Source organism: Danio rerio, chromosome 17 (genome assembly GCF_049306965.1).
Source record: "Danio rerio strain Tuebingen ecotype United States chromosome 17, GRCz12tu, whole genome shotgun sequence".
Lineage (NCBI taxonomy): Eukaryota > Metazoa > Chordata > Actinopteri > Cypriniformes > Danionidae > Danio > Danio rerio.
The window spans coordinates 40315951-40342925 of record NC_133192.1 but is presented as its reverse complement, the minus strand read 5'-3'; the positions used below and the strand labels follow the sequence as shown (position 1 = coordinate 40342925).

Genomic DNA, 26975 nt, shown 5'->3' with positions numbered 1-26975 from the left:
TTTAAATGATTTAAGGTGATACTTCCGATATTTTGGCACAGTATAAGTGTCAGTGAATAGTTGTTTATTATTGTACAGTTGTATTAGTGAATGGATAGATTATTATAAGGCAGCGGCTGGTTTGTAGGCTACAAAGTGAACGTCTCTATGATTTTGTATTTATTTATTTACTTTTACATAATCAACTTTATATGCATAGTAAGTAAGCATATATGGTATTTATTAACAATAGTATGTGTCATTTGCCTAAATTAAACTTTTAAACAAAGCAGAGAAACCTGCGCTGGAAACTCGCGCTTATACTGACACCTACTGAAGTCACAAGAACTTTAATAATAATAATAATAAAAGCTTTTAAATAAATGTATATAATAAGATTATAGTGTTTGAAATGACATACATGCTATTTGTTATTTCAAGCCAGCAGAAAATATAACATAAAACAGATTTTTAAAGTACATAATAAAATCAAATTCTCTCTCAAATGCAATGCAATAGTTTTTTGTAGGCGTGTATAAAGATTTCTATTCAATATGAAATATTTTGATCATTTCAAAAAATCTTCAAAAAAGCATTGATCTAATAGTGGGGAAAAACAAACCAAAGGGAAAGAATTGTAAGAGATTTAGTGTGATAAATTATTAAGGATTGTGCATAATTCTAGAACAAAATCTAAATGTACCTAATAACTGTTGTTTAAACCATCAGTTTCATTCTAGATTTAATTTCAAAAGAAGCCTTGATTAACTATTACCGGTCTTGTTGCCTCCTTGATCTTAAACTCAAACTCAAAATGAACTTTAAACTTAATCTTAAGGAAGGTAAAGAGAAAATAGCTTGAGTTAACATTGAGTTTTTTGATTAAGCTTAATTTGCAAACCGGAATGTTTCGATAACTTCAATAATGCGATCAATTTTCACATAAATCACCAAATTATAGTTTATTACATAAGATAGTTTTCGCATTAAACATAATAACATCATCCAACATGAACAAAGTGCAATTTTTTTTACAAGTAAAGACTATTAGAAACAGACAAACGAGCATAACTAACTGACTGACAACATGTACAAACACTAATAATAATAATAAATAGAATTTCATGACACAACTCAAGCACAGTGAATGGTCTTTATCTCGTTCTACTGTGAAGCAGCATAAGTGAAGCCTGGAAAAGCCCTCAGAAATTTACCCTAAAATGAGCTTTAAACATTTACAAAATAGCAACAACTAGTCGATCCTGCAAGAAAATTATTTTAAAATAAGTTTGTTTTTGTTTAAAAAGAAGTATATATATATATATATATATATATATATATATATATATATATATATATATATATATATATATATATATATATATATATATATATATAGTTGAATTAAAGAGTATCTTGTTGAAAGTTGAAATACAAATCATTCATAGATCACTACAATAGTGTTCTTCTGTCTTTAAAGTGTCCAGCTGGTAAAGACTCATCTGTCCTCCTAGTGGTCACTGAGAGACCTGCAGCAGATCCCTGTGGTTGGGAAGTTGTGGCATTGAGAACTGGGTGGCCAAAGATAGCTGCTGAAACTTTTCAACAGACTCCTGAGACAAAATAAGAAAACATCAGTGATTTTTGAGAACTTCAGCCTAACAGTTATGTATGTAAGGAAGCCATATTATTACCTCTGGCCAAGATAACGCAGACAACTTTGCCCAGTTTGTACCCACTTCCTGCTCTCCTAAAAGACCCCTCTCTATTAGCTGTCTGATCAGGAACAGGTAGTCAGTCCTCTGCAATATTACAGAAGAAAACAGGATGCCATTTTATAGTATGTAATATGTACTTACACTGAAATGAATACCTTACTGCAATGTACATCTTGTGTAGATGTATGTATACATGATTGATTAAATACCTGCATGTAATTACATCTGTAACTCATTTTTATTTGTTAGTTGTGATTAGAGTGGTAATATATAATAGAATCTGTTAATATAAAACGCGTAGTAGCGGTGCTCATCATTTTTGGTGGGTGCGCCTACATTTCTGAAGTCATGAGCACTGGTGCTACCAAGAAAAAAAGGTTAATTTCGAGCCCTGTTAGATCTTAATCGGTAGTGGAAATTTCAGGTTTCAAGAAAATGTTAAATGTAATAGAGCCCCGTTACATTATTCCTTTATAAGCCCATTTCAGTCAGATAATTCCTGCTTTCAGATCCACTAAAATGGCAGGTGACCGTCAAATCAAGCAGATCTGTGCTGTCTGAAGAAAAGGTGGACACTCATCTTTCTAAAAAATAATAAAAATACTTAAAAATAGATTGAAATTCCATTTAAAAACTAAATTGTTCTTTTATTTTTATTTGTTTAACTACTACATTATTATATAATTTTTTTTATAGGAAGCTTTTTGCTTTGGAGTATAAAGAAGGATTTGTTTTATTTGCTCCTAAGCAGAAACCCTAGAAGTATAGCTCTATCAATGTTTAAAGTAAAATAAAAAAAAAATCAGGATCATACTTTTATAATGTTAGTTTTATTACATAAAAAAAAATTAAATCAGAGAAATCCTCTAGCTTTTTTCTTTTTTTTTTTGCTGTATCGAATACGTACCAAACCGTGACACCACTGTGTTGTATCGAACCGAACCGAACTGTGATTTTTGTGAACAGTTACACCCCTAATATATATATAAATATATATTTATATTTCATTTCGCAGTCTCTTGCGATTAGCTAATTGCAGTGTTATCAATCGATTCAATTCGACTTCGATTAACTGCACAGCCCTAATATTGACTAACTACAAAGAGGATATGGATGCAACAGCTTAGCAAAACTGCACAGTGCTTTTACCTCTCTATCGGTAGCAGTAAATATGGCAGTCAAAGTGGGTTCAGTGAGAAGAAGGTGCAGAGGTGGAGCGGGAGTCCAAGACCACAGAACCAGAAACCTTTCCAGAAGATCAGGTCTCTTGTTCCCCTCGGCGGAGGACACCAGCGGCAGCTCTCCAGATACTTCACATGTAAAAACAGATACAAACATACACACATGAGGATATTAATCATGATCAGAATTGACTTTATGGACTGTTCTCAGTTTCACTCACCAAGTTTGCAGGCCAGCTGAACAGTACAACGCAACAGCATCTGCTCGACCACCGGAGAGAGACGCTAGAAACACACCAGGACAAGAGGAGAAAGTAAGAAAAACTATTAAAACACTGATGTGTGGATAACAAGTGTTCTGTATGGGGGTCTGATTACTTTTCGGCATCCAAGTGTTTGTCCCACCCTGTCCAATACAGACTCAATCTGACGAACCGTGAAAACCTCATCATCAGATCTGGGTCCTACAGCAACACTCAGAACGTCCTGAAACATCAGAGAAAATCCCATTAAATTAGACTTGCTGATTTTTTGTTACTAATTTTCTATTATTAATAGTAAGGCAGAAATTTTAATTAATCAGCCAACTGGTTAATGTCAAAGGTGTACTGATAGCCAGTGCTATATTAGCATGAGTAACTATGAATACTCTTTTGAATTAGCTTCTTTTCTTTTTTATCCATTTTTACACTTGCATATTTCTTTATTTAAATTCTATTTTAATCAGTTTTTTTGTTGCATTCATCTGTTGTTTTTATTACATCGTTTTAAATATTTCCAATTCAGGCATGTTTGTACTGCAACAAGCATTTTATTATGGTGGCTTGAGAAAGCCAACACACTGTTATACTACATAAACTTAATAAACTTCTTCTGAGACTAATTTCTATATGCATCTCCTCCTAGACCGTTCATACTACTCGGTTTGCTGTATCTTTTCCAACTGATCTGACTTGTTTTTAAAGGTTCACGAAACTCTAGAGTATTTTTTTATTTTTTATTTTAACAGATTTGTGTGTGTTGAGCACCAGTTAAGACAATGTTAGCACCTGTCAGCTTTTATTATGAGGATAATTTTGATCTTTTGTCAGCTAATTTTGGCTTGCGAGTTTTTTAGCTTTGCGATTTTTGGGGCGGAATCAAAATCGGCGACGTAGCGCAGAACTGCAAATGCAAAGATGATGCGTCAATTTCTCATTATTATTCATAGTTTTCTTATCCTATGAGAACAGCCTGCTTCTTAATTATTCATGACTGCATGTGCTTTCCGAAGGCAAGGCAGACCTGCCAGTGACAAGCTGTAAGATCTTATGTTAATGACTGGGTGAGACGCATCCATGGACCCACGGCACCCAGTATTTAGCCGTTCATGAAGGGTCGTATATGTTTATTTCCATGATCCATGGGGTTTGTTGCATGTTCTTCCCCGCAATGCTGTCAGGGCTGATACAGCAAAGCTGTTTGTGTACAGCAAGTCTTGTCTTTTATCAGAAGTTCGTTCACATTTAGACACATCGCCGTGCTGCTGTGTTTGCCTAAATCCTCTTGATTACAAGCAGGGCTAATGGTTAAAATAGACAGGACAAGAGACCTGCTGTACTGAGACTGCATTCAGACACGGGGATTGAGGGAAAATTCCTCATTTATAGTGTTTATATGAACACGATTATCTTTATAATGATATAAATTGTGGTTATCTGTGTATGAAATAACAAATAACAAATGTAGCAGGGCAGTCAATTACTGTTTACTGTTTTAACTTTGTAAACTATAAAATCATGCGTCTCCTCACGGTTTGTTTCTCATTTTATGAGCCGACTAACAATAGTTGTTCGCCCCCTCTTTCTCCCCTGCTCTGCTGGCCAAGCCTATTCCTGCCCTTTGCTCGCGGGGCTCCACGACCATTATAATGCATATTTTGAAAAAATTCTGAGGTAGACTTAAACCAAAAGTGGGGGGTTTCATGGCCCTTTGAAAACTGACCTGGAAAATTCAGAAAAGCCCCATTGACTTAACATTGGACCAAACTTTGTGACCTCATAACTTTGTGCCAGACTGTCCTACAGACTTAATGTTGGGCTCATTCAACTCAGACTACCAATCTGCCAATCACTGATGACCTTTCAACTTACTAGCCATACCCTAGCAACCACTTACAGCCCCCTAGCAACTGTCTTATAAACTTCCAATGAAAAAAAAAACTGCCATTGACTCTACATTAGACATACTAATAACAAAAACATTTCATGCTAGAAACATACTAACAAACATACTAATCATACTAACAACATGCTAACAACATGCTAGTTTATGCTAGAAACATGCTAGCATAATGCTAATTCATACAAGAACCATGCTAACTTATGTTAGCAACTGCCTAGCAACCACTCAGAACTCCATAGCAACTGCCTAGCAAAACCATGGGCAACCACCTAGCAACCACTCAGAATGCCTTAGCAACCACCTAGCAACACCTTAACAACTGCCCAGCACTGCCTTAGCAACCAACTAGCAACACCTTAGCCACTGGCTAGCAACCATCTATCAATACCTTACCACCCACCTAGCAACCACTCAGAACACCCTAGCAACACCTTAGAAATGCCTTAGCAACTACTCAGAACACCTAGCAACACCTTAGCAACCACCTAGAACACCCTAGCAACCGCCTAGCAATGCCTTAGCAACCACCTAGCAACCATTCAGAAAACCTTAGCAACAATCTAGTAACACCTTTGTAACTACCTAGAAGACCCTAGCAACCCCCTAGCAACGCCTTAAGGCTGATTTATACGTCTGCGTCAAACGCACGCGTATGCTACAGCACAGCCTGCACGTGAACGCATAGCCCGATGCTGACACACACCTCCCAAAAAATATAACTACACGTCTCAACGAAGCGAAGCACAAGCTCTGTGATTGGTTGGCTTGGTAGCGATGACAAGTGCGGGCTGAGGTGAGAGGCGCACAAGCCCGATGCAGTGAGTGTTTACGAGTGTGCAATCCCGTGAAGGAGCTCCGAATGGAGACTGTTGTTTTGTGTCTACCTTGAGTTGCTGCATGTCCGCCGCTTCCCGCCTCAAAATGAGCGAGTTTGAGCCACTTAAACATTCAGAAAAGCGTTCAGAAAAACAATACCAGCAAAGAAACTTGATACAGAGGAACATTAACACCTACTGCCAGCTAGCGTTTCAGAAGTGTTTTTGCAGAGCAACAGAAACAGCGTGCAGAAGTATAAATGCACATTTCATTGCATGCTCCGTGGGTTACGCCAATCACTTGATGCACAATTATAAACCAGGCTTTAGCAACCATCTAGAACACCCTAGCAACCGCCTAGCAATGCTTTGGCAACCACCTAGAACACCCTAGCAACTGCCTAGCAACCAATCAGAACACCTTAGCAACCACCTAGCAACTCCTTAACAACGACTCAGAACACCCTAGCAAAAAACATGTCAATCCATACTGGAAACATGCTAACATATTTGTACTTATCTCTCTATGCCGACTGTTTTAAACTTCTTAAAAACGACTTCAGTTATTTAAACTTCAAAACTACTTCAAACTTTCAGGCGAGGCTTTCTCAAGTCACCATAAAGTTTGTCTATGAAATTTACTTTTCTAGTTTCAGTTATAACTTATTTTTATAATTAGTTATTTAGATTTCAACTAATTTACAATTAGCTAAAACATTTAAATGGCTTTCATTTTATTTGACAATAAGGCAAATTCTGCTAGCCTCGTCAAAGAAAAGAAAACACTTATTAGCAAATTTGATTGTACGTTTCTTTTTAGCATATTTTATGAAGGTGTCATTTCTCACCATTAAACTGTGTTTTGCATCAATCAAATCATATCGACTACAGATTTATCAATGAATCAGTTTTTAGCAAATTTGACCAAAAATCACCTTAATTTCAATCATGACTTCTGATCCAAGTGGAACTTTATGAGCACAGCCTGGAACACAGGTGGACCCAGCACTGAGCCCTGAGGCACTCTTCTGGACCTGCTGACTCCTGCTTAATCCTTCAGCCTCTTCAGCATCTACACTGAGGGGTGAGGGCACGCTCTTCATTACCCTCTCAAAGGCACTCTTCCACTCCCTCTTTAGCAGTGCTAAGAGATATATAAAAAAAGTTCAGATCAGTTTTTGGGAAAAAAAACAACATACTATGTAATATAACACAAATATAGCATATCTAAATATCTATTATAGTGCTCAGAAAAATAGTACACCCTATATTGAATATTTGTATCCATTTTACAGTGAATTTAGATATTTTGGTGCATTTCAACAAAACCATTTTATTAAACAGATATATTTATTAAAATAATATTTTAGTCACCAAACATATTTAGAAATTGAAAGATAATAAAATTAAATTCAAGCAAAATATTGAAAAAAAAAAAATTACAACCTACAAAATTTCAACTAAATTTTTAACATTTTTTTTGCTTTTCTTGATTTTTCTTCCTTTTTAAATTTGTATTTAATATTTTTCTATAACATAAATTTTGATGTAGTAGTTTTTGGACCGTTATTGCAAGTTATTTCCTTAGATAAGCTCCAGATTAAACTTCAGTGCTGATACAGTAAATATCTAATGTATATCCAAAATATAATATTGTAAAGCTTCCTATTAAAAATATGAATTTAAAAGATAGATTTGTGAGGGGTGCACTTATATATGCTGAACACTGTAAGTCTATTTTCAAACGTCACTGAAAATTGGTTTTATTACTTGTGATGTTGGAAGACAGCCAGCTGCAAGCCTTTTCTGTAGCCAAACGAGTGGTGATGCTCTTAGCTGTGGTCAAGACCTAAACCACACCACATTTTAACCACATCTCAAAGCAAATTATTTATCATCCTATAGCTTTGTTTTTTAAATTAACAATAAAATAAGCGAGTATTAATGGACTGAACTAACGAACTAACGACTGTTTTACTCACAGAAGGAGAGGTCTCCAGAGGAAGAAGAACTCGGACAGCTCCTGGAGCATTCTCACTGCAGAACCTATCATGACATGATGAGACAAAAGACATCTAGATCAAAAGATGTTTAGAAAACATGTTTTACTTTAAACAAAAAACTTGGTCAGACTTTATTTTGATGGTCCGTTTGCTAAATTTAAGTTACAATGCATCTACATGCCAACTAATTCTCATTAGATTATAATTAGACTGTTAGGTTAGGGTTAGGGTTGAGGTTAGGGTTGGTGTAAAATGACATGTACTTGCAAAGTTTCTTATAGTCAGTTGAAAGTCTGTTGAAGGAGCAGATATTAACAGATATCAACAGATATTAAGCAGACAGTCTACTAATACTCAAACGGACCGTCAAAATAAAGTGTTGCCAAATACTTAAAAGAAAAAAGCAAGCCATTGACCTGGTTGCTCTCTCCAGAGCTTGCATGCCCGCATCACACAGCTGAGCACAGATACAGTCGTTTAGCTTGGCAGTGTTTACGCCCTCCATACCCAAGCTATCCCTGAGAGTTTTCTCACCACCCCTCACAAGCTCCAACACAAGTGTTGCTCTGCCACACAGTTAGGGAAATATGAAATGATAAAAAACAAATGTAAAGTAATTTGCATGGACTAAGAAAGAAAAAGGGTCAAAAATCTTGGAGACTGACTTAATGTGTTTGACGCAGTTGGAGCCGACCCTCTCAGCAACAAACTCTACAGTACGCCTCAGAGAAGGGGGTTGGTTGTGAAAAAAGGCCTGCTCCAGGTCAACCTTTGTTAAAACATCCAAAAACATTAATGAACTCTCATTAAAAACATACTATCGATTATACTACAGATGGAAGACATTTGCTGGCAGTTTACCTGAAGTTTCTGCTGTGAACGTGTAGTCGAAGGACCCCTTGGTTCTGCAGACGTGGGGGTGATCTTGCGAATCAAGCCTCCACTCTTGGATGTGCTACCAGCCACAAAAGCAGCAAGAAGTTTACGAAACTCCCCTTCAAAAAGAATGATGTAAAGATAAATCAATCACCATCAATTAGAATGTACTGTATTTCTTTGTGCAATGCATAATTCTGAAGCACATTTTTCCAGAGGAGCTTGCTCTTACCCAAATATGGACAGCAAGTGTAGAGAAGCTGTTGGTCCACTAATGGGAGTGTGTCCTGAAAAGTACAAAGAAAATATCATTAGTGTTAAAGGGTCACGAAAACACCAAAACACATTTTTGAGCTGTTGAAAGTTGTATACGTGTCCCACGCTGCTAAAAACACTATTAGGACACAATTATTACACAAAAAAGTGAAAATTGGTTGTTTTTGTGTTACTTTGAGCAAATTCATTCTTCCGGTCTGAAACTAATTTTAGATGCTGCGCCACGCCGATTAGATCCTTGCGTGTATTCCAGTGTATAGACTGGCTGTCTGTACCTGGGAGTACTTTGTGACGCCTTTGAGAGTGCAATCAGCGCGCACTATTGTGTATGCGGTGCAACTTCATTAATAAGTATGATAACTTAGAAGACGAACTAAGAAGTTTTTACCTGATAAAGTGTTCAGACGGCAGAGAGACGCCACTTTGTGTTGTCAAAACAAGTGGAGTGGAAGAACAAGAACTGTTTGGAGACATGGTTCATCAGTGTTGCGTTTTTAAATGTGCTGCAACGAAGGTTTTGTTTTCATTTTCCCTCTATGAGAGCGCAGCAGGACTCATTTGTGGATTACAGTGCAAGCGACAGAAATACGTTTGTATGGAACATTTTTTATCCGATAGCTTTTCGCATTTGGACATGGTGAAATCCAGATTTGCAGCTCGTCTCCTTTTAATAAAGACACGGCTCCAGTTGGTGTTGATTGTCCTGTCACTACAGATTTGGTAAGTGAGCGATCAGTGGTCTTTGTTTGTTTATTCAGATGGCAAAGTTAGTTTGTATCGTCAGCAGAACTCTTTCAGTTTTTAAAGACAGACCTTAGTCAAAATGATTTTTAAGTTACTTAGTTTACAGTACAATAATATCACTACAATATTATGGACTGAAAGATCCACTGTAAATGCTGCTCTCCGAGTTTAAACATGTAAACACCGCAATCAAACTATTACCGTTGTGATGAATTTTCACCGCATTTTGTGACAGGATAGTCTACACACACAGCCTTCTGACGCTACCTACCGAGTGCATCTAAGTTACTGAGAAATGTGAAGGTTATTTTTCTTATAAGACGAGTGGTATCAAACATTCCACAGTGTCACAGTTATCAAACAGTCACTGTCTTTCTCCCCAGTGTCTGTGTGTTTATTTTGGCTCTGTGAAAATCAGCGCATGCATAATAGAAACTCCCATTTTATCCAAATCCTTCCCTCTTACCCTCCCCCGACACTCCCTCCTAAACAGAGCTAGACACACCCACTTTCCTGACTTTTTCCAAACTGGAAGTGTGTAAACACCTGCTGGGTTTCATGGCCCTTTAATATGAAAAACGCATAACTTTTGTTTAATGTATCCAGAGCAGAAGATCAGCAATCCACTAACCAGGCCCTGAGAGCTTGTTTTATTTTCCAGTTCTTTCATTTCTTCCTTTAGATCTGCACTGAAGAAGAGATCTTCTGGAAAAACTGGGATCTAAAAAAAAAAATATTACAATTACAGAAGGATATGACAAGATCATAACTCATCTCTTTATCTAAAGCAGCTTAATTTGGTCAGTTGCTATAATGTTTACCAATTATAATGAAAGCTCTTATCTTTTATAGTGTATACTAAAACAAAAATATCAAATGATGCCAAAGATCTTCTGATACACTTTACCAAACCCAGGAGTGGAAAGAGAACCCTACTTGCTTTGCATTCACTTTAGATTATAATTATCTTAAATATTCCAATGTTAGCTTGCAGTCTAATAAATTACAGCACCGTCTATATATATATAGCAATGTCTATACATTTGTTAAACAATGTTAACATATGCTGTTCATATTAAAGGTTTTATTTGTTGCAATAGCTTTCTGCTTGATGATGAATAAACATTGGTGTGTCTCTCTCCTAACCCTTCAATACTTATTCAAGCCCTTTACATTATGGGTGATCTCAACCACACATTTCCCAGCTTCTTTAGTCTGCTACCTCTCTCTGTGAGATCTTGTACAGAGTGAGAGATGCACTTAGTATTTCTATAAACAGAAATTTTCTAAAACAGTGGGTTTTATGACCCTTTAACAATGATAAAAAGGCCATATCATTGTTCCACTTTGGTTCATTTTGCAGCAATACTGAATGAGACCCCCTCACCTGGAAGAGCCAGCCTAAAACTGCAACCATGAGCAGTTGATTCATGTAGCACAGCTCTCCTCCTCGACCCAATACCATCCTCCTGAAACACCCAAATAAACAATGACAAGTGCATTTGGACACAGAAATAATCTCTGCCAAATATTTAGTAGTTAAACTTGCTTGTAGATCTGGAGTAGAAGGCACAGAGCGGTCCTGTAACAAGGCAGAAGTGGTCCAATGTAATCCAGCATAGATAAGAACTCCACCATCCATGGCACTGTCAGAATTGTGCGTCTACGATGGACTGAATTCCTCAACACCGTGCACACGTCCAGAACTGGAAAACTCTGATGATATACACATGAAACATACTGAGCCTTGAAGAATATATCTGTTTTAGGTCAATTAAAACAAATATTGCCTTTATAACGGGCATACCTTGCTCCGCAGAGCGACTGCAGCATCCTGTATGTCTCTTGATGGTAGCTCAGAGGTCTGGTAAGGTAGGAAAGTGATGAAACCCAAAAACTTGGCCAGAAGTCTAGCGGTGAGCAGCACAGAGGAGAATCGCTGTTTCTCATCCTGAATCAAAAATAGGTTTTAAAACCATTCAAAGCCTTTGAGTATTTTGTGGTATTTTGCTTTTTGTTCTGACCTGCTGCTCCATGTCTCCATCAGCCGTCTTCTCTCCCTGGGCAGGGCTCGCATCTGGACCGAGAATGGACACCTCATCCAGCTTCAGCAGCTGCTGACACAGACCATCTTTCAGGTGCTGATTTAGCTGGCAGCTAGTAAAAAGATGAATGGAATTAGAGCTAATAACCATAAAAATGATACTAAAATTCTAATCCTAGTTCTGAGACTTTTAATCTGGATTTTTCAGACTGTCCATACAATACTATACTCCTGACAACATGTGCTTTACGCTCAGTGCTTCCCACAGGTTTGAAATATACTTGCGGTGGTAGTCGGATTGAAACACAACTTTTAGTCACATCGCATAAATAGTTAACTATATGGGACAAAAAAAAGATACTTTAATTTTTAACAATTGTATTTATCATGACAGGGTTTTTTTAATGAGTTAAAGCAAAAAAAAAAATTTGAAATAAAAAATAAATCCACCATTTCTCTGTTATGCTTTTCAGAAGCCATGTGCACCCACTGACAGGTAAAATCTGCTTCTGTCTCTCTTTCAAGTTCAAAGCAAACTTCCAAATTTTAGATATGTATATAAAATAGCCTATATCACATAGATATGCTTTAGGCATGTACTAGACCATCAACAAATAGATTTGCTTTAAATCATCTAAATCCCGGCGTCATCACATTCAGAAATAACAGTTTGCTGGCAAAAGTCGCTAAACAGCACTTGCCTTTGACAGTAAAAGCCGCTATATCCCGAAAACCAATCAGAAGGTGCAAATCGAATCATATGTGTTCAATGTAGCAGCGCGCTGATACACCAGCTTTTGAGGAGACATATTCCGCTTTTGATTTAGATTTTAAAAGATTTTTAAAAGTTTGATGAACTGCATGAGCCTGTCCGACCGTCAGTAAATGGCAAATGAAAACGTCCCTTACCTCAAAACTCGTTGCATTAAAAGAAAAAGCAAACATACTGTACAGTTGGAAGTGTAACATCTATTTATAACATGTTTTTGCACAGTGATGCTACTTTGAATGAGCCCGATTTACTATACATTAAAAAACAACTGCGTTTCACGAAAGACGCTGTTCTTTTATCCCACATGGATGCTATGAGGATAAACAAGAGACCAAGACCTTAAGTATGGTGAGAATGAATGAATGACAGCTTTTTAAAATTGTCTGAGAGACATACCCTTTTTGCCCAGTAGGCCTACCTTGTGTTTTATTTGCTTATTTAAGCTATTTTTTGAAAGATAAATATAATGTATAAAACTATACATTATTTGTTTTACTTCAAGTTACCTAATAATCTGATAAGCTTTTTATATTAATGGACAATGCACAGATATTAATGTTTCACAATGTTTTTACACTACATTATTTGAATCTACCAAGCTTATATTACAATGTTTACAATGTTCTTCTTTCATTAAATCTAAATCCCAAATATCAGAAATGACAATATTGTTAAGATTGATTAATGTCAGTTTTAATTTTATTGATTAATGTACTTACTTGACAGATTTTATTCATTTTCCATGGATTATCACAGCGGAATGAAGCGCCACTAACTTGATAGATTTATATATTTTTAATTTTGGGTGGTTTGTGTATGCGTTTAGGTTTGGTAAAATTATTTCTAATTGCATCTCTAGTGATTTTCAATTAATTACAACTAATTACACTGTTCCAATAAGTGGTTTTATAGGGTTTTGCATAAAAAGCACAAGTGGATTTAACTGGTTTTGACGCAAAAGAAAATTTACCATTTTAAAATACTAAGAATTGTCTGAAGTGACATTTAAAAAAAAAAAAAGGTATTTTATTTACCAGCTAATAACCTTATTATTACATATAAAATGAAACACCTGAACCTAACTATAGGAGCCTGATAGAAATTGCTCATTTACAAGAAGAGAGATCAGATGGATTTAGAGGGTTTTGCATCTGAACTCTTTATATGTATATGTATACACACACACACACACACACACACACACACTAACACACACACACACACACACACACACACACACACACACACACACACACACACACACACACACACACACAATCAAATTATTAAAATTATCAGCAAATGAGAAATAAATGATAGAAAAGGGAATAAAAACAGACAATATCTCTAAAATTTATAATAATTACAAAACTATAACTTGTAGATTATTTTAATAAGGCATATGAATTGATTAACCATTAATATTGGTGTACATATATTTTTTCAGCCAGTTTAGACCAGTCATTTCATCCTCTTCAAGTATAGTACATTTTTTCTGAACCATTTCGATTAAAGAATGAATTATTTAATGTTTCTCTCACTCTGTGCGCAGTCAGCTGCAAAGTCAAGCGAAAGTAGGCTAAAGTAAAAGGGTAATGCAAAAAAACAAATGATTAACGGCTTTAGAAAGCAAAAGCCGAATCCCAAACATTTTAGGAGATTTAAAAACCCAGTCAGACGAATATTTTAAGTCCCAAAAACGGTACGTGTCTGCGGGTCTGCAAAGCACGCGAGACTGTCTGTGGGAGTGTTGACAGCTCTCACTCACAGAACAAAATGGGTAAACGAGAGATGATTGGGCCGATACAAAAAACTGTGTAAAAGGATGATAATAATATTAACAAAAAAATATGTCACTAAATATACTTGGGCAGCCATTAATATATCTGGATGGCCTGCCCATGTAAAGTCTATGTGTGGGAAGCACTGAACCTGGCATACGAAAAAGTTCAAATGTTTATGCAGGTAAAGAAATTGCATGAAATAAAAAGTGAATGTAAATGATTAAAAAAAAGGCAAATGATTAAAAAAAGGGAAATTAAAGAAGCTGGTGAGTGAATGATGATGAATAGTGCTAGAGAGCAGGAGAAAAGTGGAGAGAACAACATCACTAGCTCAAATTTCCAGTGGAAATAGTACAAACTAGACTCAGACCAGATAAGAGTTCAGAGAAAGGCACTTCCTGTTTGTAAAAAAAAAACAACAACAACTAAGGAACACAAACTGCTCTCAAACCAATTCATTCAGCTGAAGTAGGACATCATGAGAATATGAGACCTGCGATGAAGACATTTACCTGCTGGCTGTCTGAAGAAAGCCCTTGAAGAACTCCTGATGTCCAGGAAAGGAAGGTGGAGGACAGGGACCAATGAGACTCTGAGGCTGGACCAGACGCTGCTGTAGGCGCTTTAGACGGCCAAGGCTGTCTGCCCCCAGCATGCCAAGCAGATCAGCATCAGGTGCATCACTGGAGGAGGCCAGCACACTCGGGCCCTTACACATCTAGATAAAAACAACAACAACAATCTATGATCATTGAATACAAAACAGGAAGGAAAAGGGAGTATAATCAGCCATTGTGGCCCACCTGGACAAGCTGCTTCTGGAAGAGTCTAGCAAAGTGAGACTGGCTTCCTGCTGCTGTGAGCTGACTGACCATCATCCTGTGAGTGAAAATTGAAAGAATTCACATTGGGAATCAGGATTAAAACAATTACCATAAGATGTTAGTGGTCAATATTAAGACTGTTATATGAATGGCTATATGAATAAACAGACATTACCTGACTCTATTGCCTAATGCTGCCTCAAAATCCCAGCCAGGCTCCTTATGAGAGTCCTCCCATTCTCTGAGGAGCCCATAAAACACATCCCTACAACATAAGAAAAAAAAAACACAACATTAACCATGTACATCTAAGCAACTGATTTGCCAAGTAACTCATGTATGTTTTGAAAAATGTACCTCTGCTTTTTAAAGGTGTGAAAGGCCTTGTCGCTGCTAAAATTAGAGCGGTTGTCTGTGGCAGGCTGGAACGGGACTGAATGAACAAATAAGGGCGGACTAGGAGGTACCTAACAAATTAAGAACATTATTCAGCGTGAGCTTTCAAAACAGAACTTACTGGTTGCTTTTAAACGAATGCTTACTTTAGCTGTGCAGTTGTCTTGAGCTTCTGCCAAGCAGTCTTTAAGGGAGGAGGAGAAAGTCCCCACTCTCTCATTTTCAGACAGAAGCCGTAATGTGCATTTATCCAGGTGTGACACCAACCTGACAAATAGAAAAGAAATAATCAGGCACTCTGACAATGATGTGTAATAACACAGTAATAACACTATAATCAGACTTACTCAAACTGTTTCTCCAACACTCTCACAGAAAAATACACACAGTTGTGGACATTTCCTAGGTAAGCTTTTTCCAGAACATCTACAAAGACATGAATGAAAAAACACAGAAAATTAATCAGCATCAATAATTCAGAGACTGATTAATTTTTTAATAATAATAAAAGAAAATGCCTGCAAAAACAATCTTATTTCAACTATTTTTAAATAATAATAATAATAATAATGATAATAATAATAATAATTATTATTATTATTATTATTATTTGCATAACAACTGCAATGCCTTTTTCATGGAAGGAGTTTCTGTTTGCCTTTAGATGAGCAAATCACATAATCAAAAAAAAACAATTATGAAAAGATATACAAGAATATATTAATAAATTTAAAAAATAATTGACAAATTATTACTTTCCTGCAAGATTCTACAAATTACTGCTAAATTGCAAAACTGTTATTGTTATTAAAAATAATAAAAACGTCAATGTGAAAAAATAATATAAAACCATAACCAAATGCATAATTCATTTTTTAAAAGCTATACTCTTATTAGCTTTGTGCTGACAGAGGGATTATGAAACGACTGATCTTTCTGACATCTCTTCAGCATGATTTCACATGTAAGTGTAGACAAAATCCATAAAAAATGAAGTATGTTTTAAAACATTGATGTAGATTGTGATCAAACCAACCTGGACTGTCTTCACAAACACTGATTCCTTGCTCTGCAGATTCAGACCCAGACACGCCACGAGATGTCAAGAGCTGCAGTACAAAGAACATCTCCAGGAAGATACATGGAACCAGGTTTTCTAGAAGCATAACACATTTTTAAAAGTGAAAAACAATGTTTTTAATATCCTGGTATATTGTAAAAAATGCAGTCCTCTCTGTGAAAGAAAAGAAGTTACATTTGTGAGGGACCCATCCAAAACTATTTACATATCAAAAACATTATAATATTTTAGTAAGTGACAATTAGCTCTGAGCATTTTTTTTCTCAATACAAATGTAAAACAAGTTTAAAACAAAGCAGCAGAGATAAACGCAACAACAGCTAGACCAGAAAATGTTGCTAACAAGTCTCCTGTCCCAGTATCTGAGGACACATTAAGTTGATCTCCAGAGCTACACTAAATGTATCTTCATACTTTTTTGGCTTTTCAGTTTCACTTTAGAAAAACGTCTGTCATGACAAACCATCAACTTGAAGAATTTATGACAAAGATAATTCTAAAGCATTGATAATATTATTAGCTTTTAATTCATACAACCAACATGTTTTTGCAATTTGCACAGTTTAGTGATTAAGCATCTTACAAAAATAAAAAACGTTCTGCAGCAAAAATATTTTTACTTTGTGGAAACTTTAATACATTTTATTTAGGATTTAATTTATTTAGGAACAGCTATTAAACTATGCATTTTTTTTTAACACTGTAAATGTATTAGTGGTCATTTTGAGCACTATATATATATATATAAAGTAAACATATTTAATATATAAAAATATAATTAAACATAAATTGCAGAATAAAAAATTATTTGAAATAGCAATGCATAATATTTGTAGATTACTAATTCTCTTCAAAATTCTTACTGACTCCAAATTTTTTAATAGTTTACAGGACCATAGTCGGGGAGGGCAACCGAAAGACCCAGAATGTGTCCCATTCATGAACTCATTTGTCCAACTTTGACTGCTTAGCCATCACAGATAGTGAAAATAACCCATTTAAAAAGATTTAAGACCAAGCGGAATCCTGGTGTGACTTTAGTTAATCAGTTTTGGCCAATGCAAACAATTATTTTTCAAGAGTCCAACATCTAGCCGTACAAGGAAACATCTGACATAAGCAATGTCATCTTTCATAACTGAATTGATTTTAAACAGAGAAAACATTTGACAAGAACCTTTTATTATATAAATCTTGGACCTTATTCTTGAAAAAAAAAAAAACATGACCAATGAAAAAAAAGTGTGAAGCACTTTTACGAGAGGCTAGAAAAAAATGTGAAGCTCTAAATTAATATTATTATTATGTTTCAGTTTTTTTAATAATCAAATGGTCAAATTCTGACTGAGGAATATTGAATGTGCCAATTTGTTATTTGCTCAAGTTACAATAAGCTAGAGTTTTTAATTTGAAACGTTTTTTTTATAATGATATGATGTAATAAATTTGTATTTAAAAAAAAAAATACAGTATGTTGTATTTCTTGGTCCCACTTTATATTAAGTGGCCTTAACTAATATGTACTTACATAGGAATTAATGTTTGTTACAATGTACTTATTGTGTAAATACATGTCTTTACTGTGTACTAATGCTTGATTAAATACATGTATGTAACTACATCTCTAATTAACTTCCGTAATTACATTTGTAAATACACTGTTGACCATCCCATACACCTTAACCCACCCTTAAACCTACCCATGCCACCAAACCTGTCCATAACCCAACCTCTATTCCAACTCAAAAGCACCACAAGTGCTCTCAAATACATTATAAACACAGTAAGTACATTGCATTTATTTTTTTGATGCAGGTACATAGTAGTTAGGGACACTAAATATAAAGTGGGACCTATTTCTTTATTCTAAATATTTAGGAAATATTTTGGTACATCAAAAAGTGTGGTTATGATGAGCATCCAACAAGCTAATTCAGCTAAAAATAGTGCTTAAAATGTAACCTAAAGGCAGTATTTAAATCTTATAATTAAGTAGAAAATAAGGCGAATAACCGCACCTCTTGAGAAAAAAGAACTCCCTTTCACCAGGCCTGGTTTACATGATTCATGCACTACCTTTATTCAACTAATCAATTAGAAATAATTCATGAATGTTAACCAATGTTATCCAATGTTAGAATGTTAGCCAAGCTGTGAATCATGACACACTCACAAAAATCTTTGATTAACTATAAATAAAAAAACAGCACACAACACCCTCTGCAGGCCATTTACCTGAAATGCAGGCACAATACAGCCCCGCTAAGAGATCCAACTCTGATTTCTGTGTCACTTTGTCAGGGTCAGGGCAAGGCAACTGGGAATCAGGAGTCACTTTTGAGCCTTGCATATGCACTGTTTTGGTTGGGGTACAGATTTCGGAGTTGGTTTTTAGTGGAGAGCTGGTCTGCTGGGCAAGTTTAGACCTAGAAAAGACACGTGTTATGGTTAACTGTGAACAGAAAAGCAGAAATATAACTGAAACTAACAGCTCCAACACACCGTTCTCTCTTCAGCAGCTCCCTCTCCTCCTGCAGATTGTGAGGACTGCCAGTGCTCTCGGGTATTTTAGGAGGACTGGCAGGAAGGCTGAGAGGGGTGGAGGTAAAGCAGCTCTTAGGTTTAGAGTTCGGCCGCTCTGCACTTACAGGTGTTGGGTTAATTCTCCGTGAAGGTTTGGTTGCTCTGCAAAAAACGCATAAAAGTTGTAGATTATTTGTATTTTTGTCTTGTATTTCTATTTAAATTACATGTATTTGTAATTGTGCTAACTTGTATTCACATATATATTACAATCTGCCAGAACATCTATTATATGGATCTTTTCTTGTCTACTGTAATGTGACCCCCGCATATAAGAAAAAAAGGTTTTGGGGCAATGAAATTTTGGATTGTTGTTGTGCACTGCAATCACTTCATATCACACACTAATGTATTAGATAAAAATTAAGAGAACAAATGAATTATAAACATTATGTTTACAAATCAATCAATTATAATGTACAATATTTTATATAAATATGGAATACATAAAATAAATGGTATGATGAACCTTTAGCCAATAAATAAATCTCATGAATATATATATAATTTGTTCTTTCCTATCCTTTGATGATGCTAAGAAATTAATTCATGCTTTTATTTTCTCTCGGCTTGATTATTGCAATGCTATTTATACTGGTTTACCTAAGCAAGTTGCAACTGATACAAAATGCAGCAGCCAGAGTTTAAATGAAATTAAAGAAACAAGACCATATCACACCAGCATTAATAGAATAACAATGTTTACCAGTGCACCAAAGCATAGACTTTAAGATTCTTTTATTAGTTTATAAGGTACTACACAACAGGACACCTTCTTACATTTCTGACTGCTTATCAAAATAATCCAAACCGTTTCCTACACTCTTCTAGAGATGGACTTTTAGAATTTCACTCTGTAAACCTGATGCGATCTGGCGGCACTTCTTTTAGTCACTATGATCCAAAAATTTGGAATTGTGTCCCAAATGAAGTGAAAGAATCCCCCAGCATTCATGTTTTTAAAAAGCATGTTAAGACGCATCTTTTTAAAATTGCGTATGAATACAACAGTTTGTGAAGTTTATGCATATTATGTATATTGTGTAGTTGTATATATGTATGCATTGTGTTTGTGATTCTGTGGATATATGCATATATGCATGTACATATATGCTTTTATCTGAGTATATACTTGTTGTTTATTATGCTTTATACATTTTCTATTTAGTTTTCATTTTGGTTTGGTTTATTTTAATTGTTTGTTGTTTGTGAAGCGCTTTGAGATGCATGTATGTAGGAAAAGTGCTATCCAAATAAAATTTATTATTATCATTATTAAAAATAGGGCATTCCACAAAAACAAGTTTAACAGTTTGGTTTTGTTGTTTGATGTTGCAATACTGACATTTTAGGGGTTCTTAACTTTTGAGTAAATACTCGTGTTAGTCTTGTGTGCCCGATACGGCATCTTCTCTAAAAGATCTCATCATGTCTTCAGTTAAACAAAAAAATTGGATTTTGTTCCTATTTCAGGCTGGATTTCAAAAATGTTATTTTTTCAACACTGATTCCATTCTGCTTTATATACGCATTACGAATATATTATAAATATACATGCATGCATTTAAAGATAATATGGCATAGAGTTCAGGAATTATGACAAAAGCATAACGTTTTCCGTAAAAATAGTATAATTGTTTTTCAAAAGTCATTTAAAATTCATTTTAATAGATTCTATTAAAACTTTACAATGCAATGTCATTTGCAACAATAATTAATATGAACAAATTATTAAATATAGAAGCATATTAATATTACTTTAGAGCACTGATTAACCTTTGTTACTGCTAGCTAATTAAAATTTTCTAAAAATTTCTTTTTCAAGCTAGCTCACGATGAATTAATGTCAAAAAATAAAACGAATGAAATGTAATGTAATAAATACTCAGTATTAGTAAATGTGGAAATTAACAAAAACTTTGATTAATAAATTCTGTAAAATTGTTTTTCATTTTTATTTTGTTAGTCCATACAGTTGACTCCTGATAATAAATGAACCCTCAATATAGAGATATCTAGATGTTTTAACCCTATTGTTATATTTTATTATTTTTATTTTAATTTATTATAATATGGATACTTTTTTTTTTTTTACTTGTATTCATCACCTACTCCTCACTTACATTGGTGAAGGCTGGGCCATTGGAGGAAAGTCTTCCAAATTATTGAAGTTGAGCTGCACCTGTGTCTGAGGTGACACCGAATCGTTTCTCCCCCCACCTCTACTCCTCCTGCCACCTCCTTCCTCTGAGACAGCACCACGAGCTCCCGTCTGCCGGCTGGACGTCCCCCCACCAAACCCGGCACTCCTCCTGCGGCCTCTGTGTGGCGGTGCGGAGGGGCTGGGCTGGGTCTCTGGAGGTGATGTCATGAAGTCTCCCAGACTGGGCCGCTGGGCAGAACGGCGCTCGGAAGGGCTGTTACGGGGCACAGGACTCCAGACTGAGCTGAAGGAAGGGCTGCTGAGGGCACTGATGCCACTCAAACAAAGAGAGCCTGTAAATGGGGTGTCTTGGTCATTCTTCCCACCCCCCGGGGACGTAAATGGGGCAGGAGAGAACAGCTGAACTCGACTGGCACTGCGCAGACCCTGGACCGGTGTAGATTTGCTGACTCTCCGCTCTGAAGAGTTCTGAATCCTGACAGATCTGGAGGTGCTGGGTGTCTTAGCAGGGGTGGCAGGGCCATGGGTTAATGTCTGACTGCTCTGGTCCCGCAAAAAATTCAAAAGGAAAGGCACAAACTCCTCTTTGGTGACCCTGGATGGAAAGTTTTGCGATTCACAAACCTGCAAACACAAAGAAAAAAAAATTTAAATTATGATCCAAGACACATGCTGCATTTAAATGAATATTCATATTTGTATCAATATTGTGCAAAATGCAGCTATCAAAAAACAAACACACAGATATTAGATATAGATATGAACTTTTAAATATCTCAGCACAGGGGCGCCTGCAGGATTTTATTCCAGAACCGCCCCCTCTAATCTTAAAAGTTATGACATATTAAAACATTTGCAAATATATGACAGAAGATTGTTTAACATTTAGCAAAGCATTCATTAAATCCTTACTTTCCACTGACCAAAAATCATCCACCCGCACAGTTGAGTAGTGGACGGGCTCAAACAAAACTATAAATCATATTTTTCTTGGAAAAAATATCTTTTTAAAATGAATTTTGTATATAGTTTGTCTCTTTATTTAAAGATTTTTCTTGGTCAGTTATCTTCTAAACAAAAATAGAAGAACGAATAACATGAGGTGAAGTGCTTCAAAACAGATCCGCTGTGCTTCAAAAATGCAGAATCACGAACTGGATTGTCAAATAAAATAACAATATAACCTAAATAAAATTAGAGTGAATAATTCAGTTTTAGAGAAGGCTATATTAAACTGTTTTCCATGTTGCGCCGGTAAATTACAATTTAATCAAATAATTTTAATAAGCAGGAAAGGTGTTGTACAATATTCGCAACAGTACCTCGGTGGAACAAACTCGGTTGGAAGTGCTTCAAAACAATGCAATCTCACGGCAATTGGAGAAAACTCAGAAACTTGTAGTGTGAATGGAGATGTCTGCTTATTATGCTAGTCTGTCAGAAAAAAATTGTCTAAAACACCTTGAATGGTTCTGTTCCATGCGAGGAGGCTGCGCAGCAGCTGAATATGATCTGTCTGATGAAATACAGTTTCCCCAGCTCAGGTGCTGATAAGACTGCTGTGACCACTCCGTGTGGGGATCAGTATTTGTCTCATTAATTTTAGGCCTTTTGGCAAATCTCTCAATGAAGTTTATCTGTTTAAGGAGAGTTTACACATTTTAAACCTTGTTTTAAACAATAGCAATCTGAATTGCAGTTGTCAGTGTGCAGAAAAACCGCCAGCAAAACTAAAGCAAATAGATTTCTTTACTCATCTCTCACCATGCAAGTACACACTTTAAAACACAAAAACGCACACCTTTCCTTATTCTCATTCTTTCTTGCTTTGTCAATATATCGTAGTGTATACTGTTTAATAATCCATTTAAATTATGTAATAAATAAATAAATAAATAAATAAATAAGCACCATTAATTCCCTCTCATGGTAAGTACGCACAGTACATTAAATAATGTACAGTGCATCCGGAAAAGTATTCATAGCTCTTCACTTTTTCTTCCATATTTTTATGTTACAGCCTTATTCCGAAATGGATTAAATTAATTTATTTCTTCAAAATTCTACACACAATACCCCATAATAACAGTGGGGGATTTTTTTTTAATTGTTGCAAATTTAAAAAAGAAAAAGAAAAAAAAAAAAGAAAAATCACGTTCACAAGTATTCACAACCTTTGCTCAATACTTTGTTGATGCACCTTCAGCAGCAATTACAGCCTCAAGTCTTTTTGAATATGATCCCACAAGCTTTGCACACCTGTCTTTGAGAATTTTTGCCCATTTTGCTTTGCAGTACCTCTCAAGTTCTATCAGGTTGAATGGGAAGTGACGGTGTACAGCCATTTTCAGATCTCTCCAGAGATGTTCAATATGATTTAGGTTTGGGCTTTGGCTAGGCCACTCAAAGACATTAACAGAGTTAAGCCACTCCATTGATATTTTAGCGGTGTGCTTTGGGTATTGTCCTGCTGGAAGATGAACCGTCACCCCAGTCTGAAGCAGGTCTCTGTAAATTGCTGCATTCATCTTTCCCTCTATCCTGTCTAGTCTTTCAGTTCCTGCTGCTAAAAAACATCCCCACATCATGATGCTGCCACCACCATGCTTCACTGTAGGGATGGTATTAGCCTAGTGATGAGCGGTGCTTGGTTTTCTCCAAATGTTAACACCTGGCATTCACTTCAAAGAGTCCAATTTTAGTCTCATCAGACAAGAGATTTTTGTTTCTTATGTTCTGAGAGTGCTTCAGATGCCTTTTGGCAAGTTCCAGGTGGGAAGTGGCTTCTGTCTGGCCACTCTACCATGCAGGCCTGATTGCTGGATTGCTGCACAGATGGTTGTCCTTCTGTAAGGTTTTTCTCTCTCCACAGAAGAATGCTGGAGCTCAGACAGAGTGACCATCAGGTTATTGATCACCTCCCTGACTTAGGCCCTTCTCCTCCGATCACTCAGCTTAGATGGCCGGCCAGCTCTAGGAAGAGTCCTGGTGGTTCCAAACATCTTCCACTTATGGGTGATGGAGGCCACTGTGCTCATGGACCTTTCAGAGCGGCAAAATTTTTTTCTATAACCTTCCCCAGCCTTGTGCCTTGACACAATCCTGTCTTGGAGGTCTACTGACAATTCCCTTGTCTTCATGCTTGGTTTGTGCTTCGACATGCCCTGTAAACCCTGGGACCTTATATTGACAGGTGTATGCATTTTCAAATCATGTCCAATCAACTAAATTTACAACAGGTGAACTCCAATTAATCTGCTGTAACATCTCAAGAATGATCAGTGGAAACAGAATTTACCTGAGCTCAATTTAGAGCTTCACGACAAAGGCTGTGAATACTTATGTACATGCGATTTTTCAGGTTTTTTTAAATAAATAATTTTAGATTTATTTTGGAATAAGGCTGTAACATAAAAAATGTGGAAAAAGTGAAGCGCTATGAATACTTTCCAGATGAGTAAATATAAATAATATAATGATAAATCATTTTATATTATTAATATTATTATCATAATTTCTTCCAACCTAAACCACAGTTAATTGTTGTCAGTAACTGAAATTAAGCTTAAACAGGATAATAGAAAAAAAAGTTAACAAATTAATTGAGGTAAAGTTGCTTTCATATTCGCACATTGACTTTCTCCTTAATACTATAAATGCAGAAAAGTATTCTTAGCAAATTCTGAATAGGGAAATCATATTAGCAGACAATGACTATCAAAGTATAACACTGTTCAGCCAATTAACTAGTGCTAATATTGTTTTGAAGTCATTCTTGCACGCCATTTCAGACCCAATATTTAGAGTAGAGTGATCTAAAAATATTTAGAGATATTTAAAAATATTTAGAGATATAGAGACAGTTAAAATGAACCTTAATCAGAAATTACTCTGAATATCAAAAATCTAAAAACCGAAATAAAATGTTTCTTAAAAGTTTTTATTTATTTTTTTTTATTTTGAAACCTATTGCAGATCAGGGCGGGGCCAAGTAGGAGCGCTTATTCTGATCCCCCGAGCTTTGCGAGGGTTGTGGAAATATCAAATTGAACCAAAACAAGTGATCACAATTGGCTTAAGATTGGCAATGAAAATTCGGCACATGCGTCAACCAGCAGAACTTGGGAATTAAAAAAAAAAACTATTGCTTAGATTGTACTCTATAACTAATGTAACTAAATAAAAACTTTTAATTTAATTTATTGATATTTTTAAAAGTTATATATTACAGGATACCTACAGTGTCTTAAAATGTCTTAAATCTCAAAAGCTACATTTTAGGCCTTAAAAGTCTTAAATTAACCGAAATATTGTGTTGTAGGTCTTAAATCGTTTTTTTAACAGGTCTTAATTTTCCTTTGTTTATGTGTAGCTCCTTATTCTGGCCATAAACACCCATATAATCACCAACAATCCTAAAGTCCATAAAATGTTTTAAACTTTTAACTTTATATTTAAAAATAGTATTGAATCACTTTCCTTACAGTACCATTTGTTTAAAAGTTCTCCACCGACACCGAATTGTCCTATATTTGTATTATTAAACTATTATTATTTTATTGTTAACTGTTTTTAATTATAATCATTTTTAGATAGAGCAATTGAAAATCTTTTCTAACTGGGATATTCCAGAATAATCCTTAGATTTCTCTTTTTTTTTGCATTTTATTTTAATTTTCTCTTTATTATATAAAGATGGAAGCTTTAACTGTATTTAATGATAGCCACACCAGGACTTTAAAATCATAGTCAGGAATTAGTTTGGGTTGGGTTTGTTAATAGGGTAAAATGTTAATTCTTTACAGAGTTGTATTCTGTATTCTATTCTGGAATTTGCCTGAGAATCAATAACACTGCTAATCTCTGCAAAATCTGTATTATTTAACCTGGTTAGTCTAAAATTTAATTCATAATGCTCTTAAAAATGTCTTAAATAGTCTTAAATTTAACTTGGTGGAACCAGCAGAAACCTTGTATTAATAAATAACGAAACAACACATGAATAGAACTTAAATCACTAATAATAAACTCTACAGTAGTTTCAAAATTACACTGAACTGTAAAACAAGGCATTTACATTACAATACATTAAACGTAATTCACAATCCTGAAGAAAATAAAACAAAGATTGTATCATCCTAAACATATAATGATATATATCATAATAATCATAACATTCTGGAATATTTACATTGGCCAAAAACATTTGTAAAAAGGAACATTTATATGACAACGTTCCAGCAAACTGCCGGAAGATTATCTTTGACTTTATTTCCTTTCGTCGAAGCATTAAGCTTAAATCTAACATAAACAAACATTCACATTGGAATATTTAGTAAAGAGACTCTTTTAATGTTTGTTTGCTAACGTAGCTGTAAGATTAGCAGCCAGATATTGAGTAAACAACCCCTTTAACAGTCCACTAGGCAATGACAGTCAGACAGCAGAGCGTTAGACAGAAACACAGGTGCTGTATTAACTCTTACATGTAGTCCTTTGAGCCACAGCACAGCCTCGCTTAACTCCACTTTACTCTGCAGCACCGATTCCAAAAGAGCCGCCATTCTGCTCT

General features: G+C 35.5%; 2 protein-coding genes across 3 annotated transcripts in view; one reads left to right on the top strand and one right to left on the bottom strand.

Moving 5' to 3' along the window:
* Window positions 1-26975, top strand: part of LOC141378433 (uncharacterized) — a 283306-nt gene that overhangs the window by 89715 nt on the left and 166616 nt on the right. The window lies entirely within an intron of this gene.
* cdan1 (codanin 1) lies at window positions 1173-26975 on the bottom strand. The gene is made up of 28 exons (XM_688592.11): window positions 26890-26975; window positions 21363-22027; window positions 19159-19341; window positions 18892-19082; window positions 16612-16731; window positions 15923-16001; window positions 15722-15842; window positions 15537-15646; window positions 15355-15444; window positions 15159-15234; window positions 14868-15073; window positions 11780-11912; window positions 11563-11706; window positions 11305-11471; window positions 11143-11224; window positions 10387-10476; window positions 8968-9022; window positions 8721-8854; window positions 8525-8628; window positions 8276-8425; window positions 7839-7902; window positions 7627-7705; window positions 6792-7000; window positions 3257-3364; window positions 3100-3163; window positions 2847-3007; window positions 1674-1781; window positions 1173-1592 (listed from the first exon to the last, which is right to left on the bottom strand). Exons 1-28 carry the CDS (start codon window positions 26965-26967, stop codon window positions 1497-1499), a joined length of 3867 nt encoding a protein of 1288 aa, XP_693684.6. The 5' UTR covers window positions 26968-26975; the 3' UTR covers window positions 1173-1496.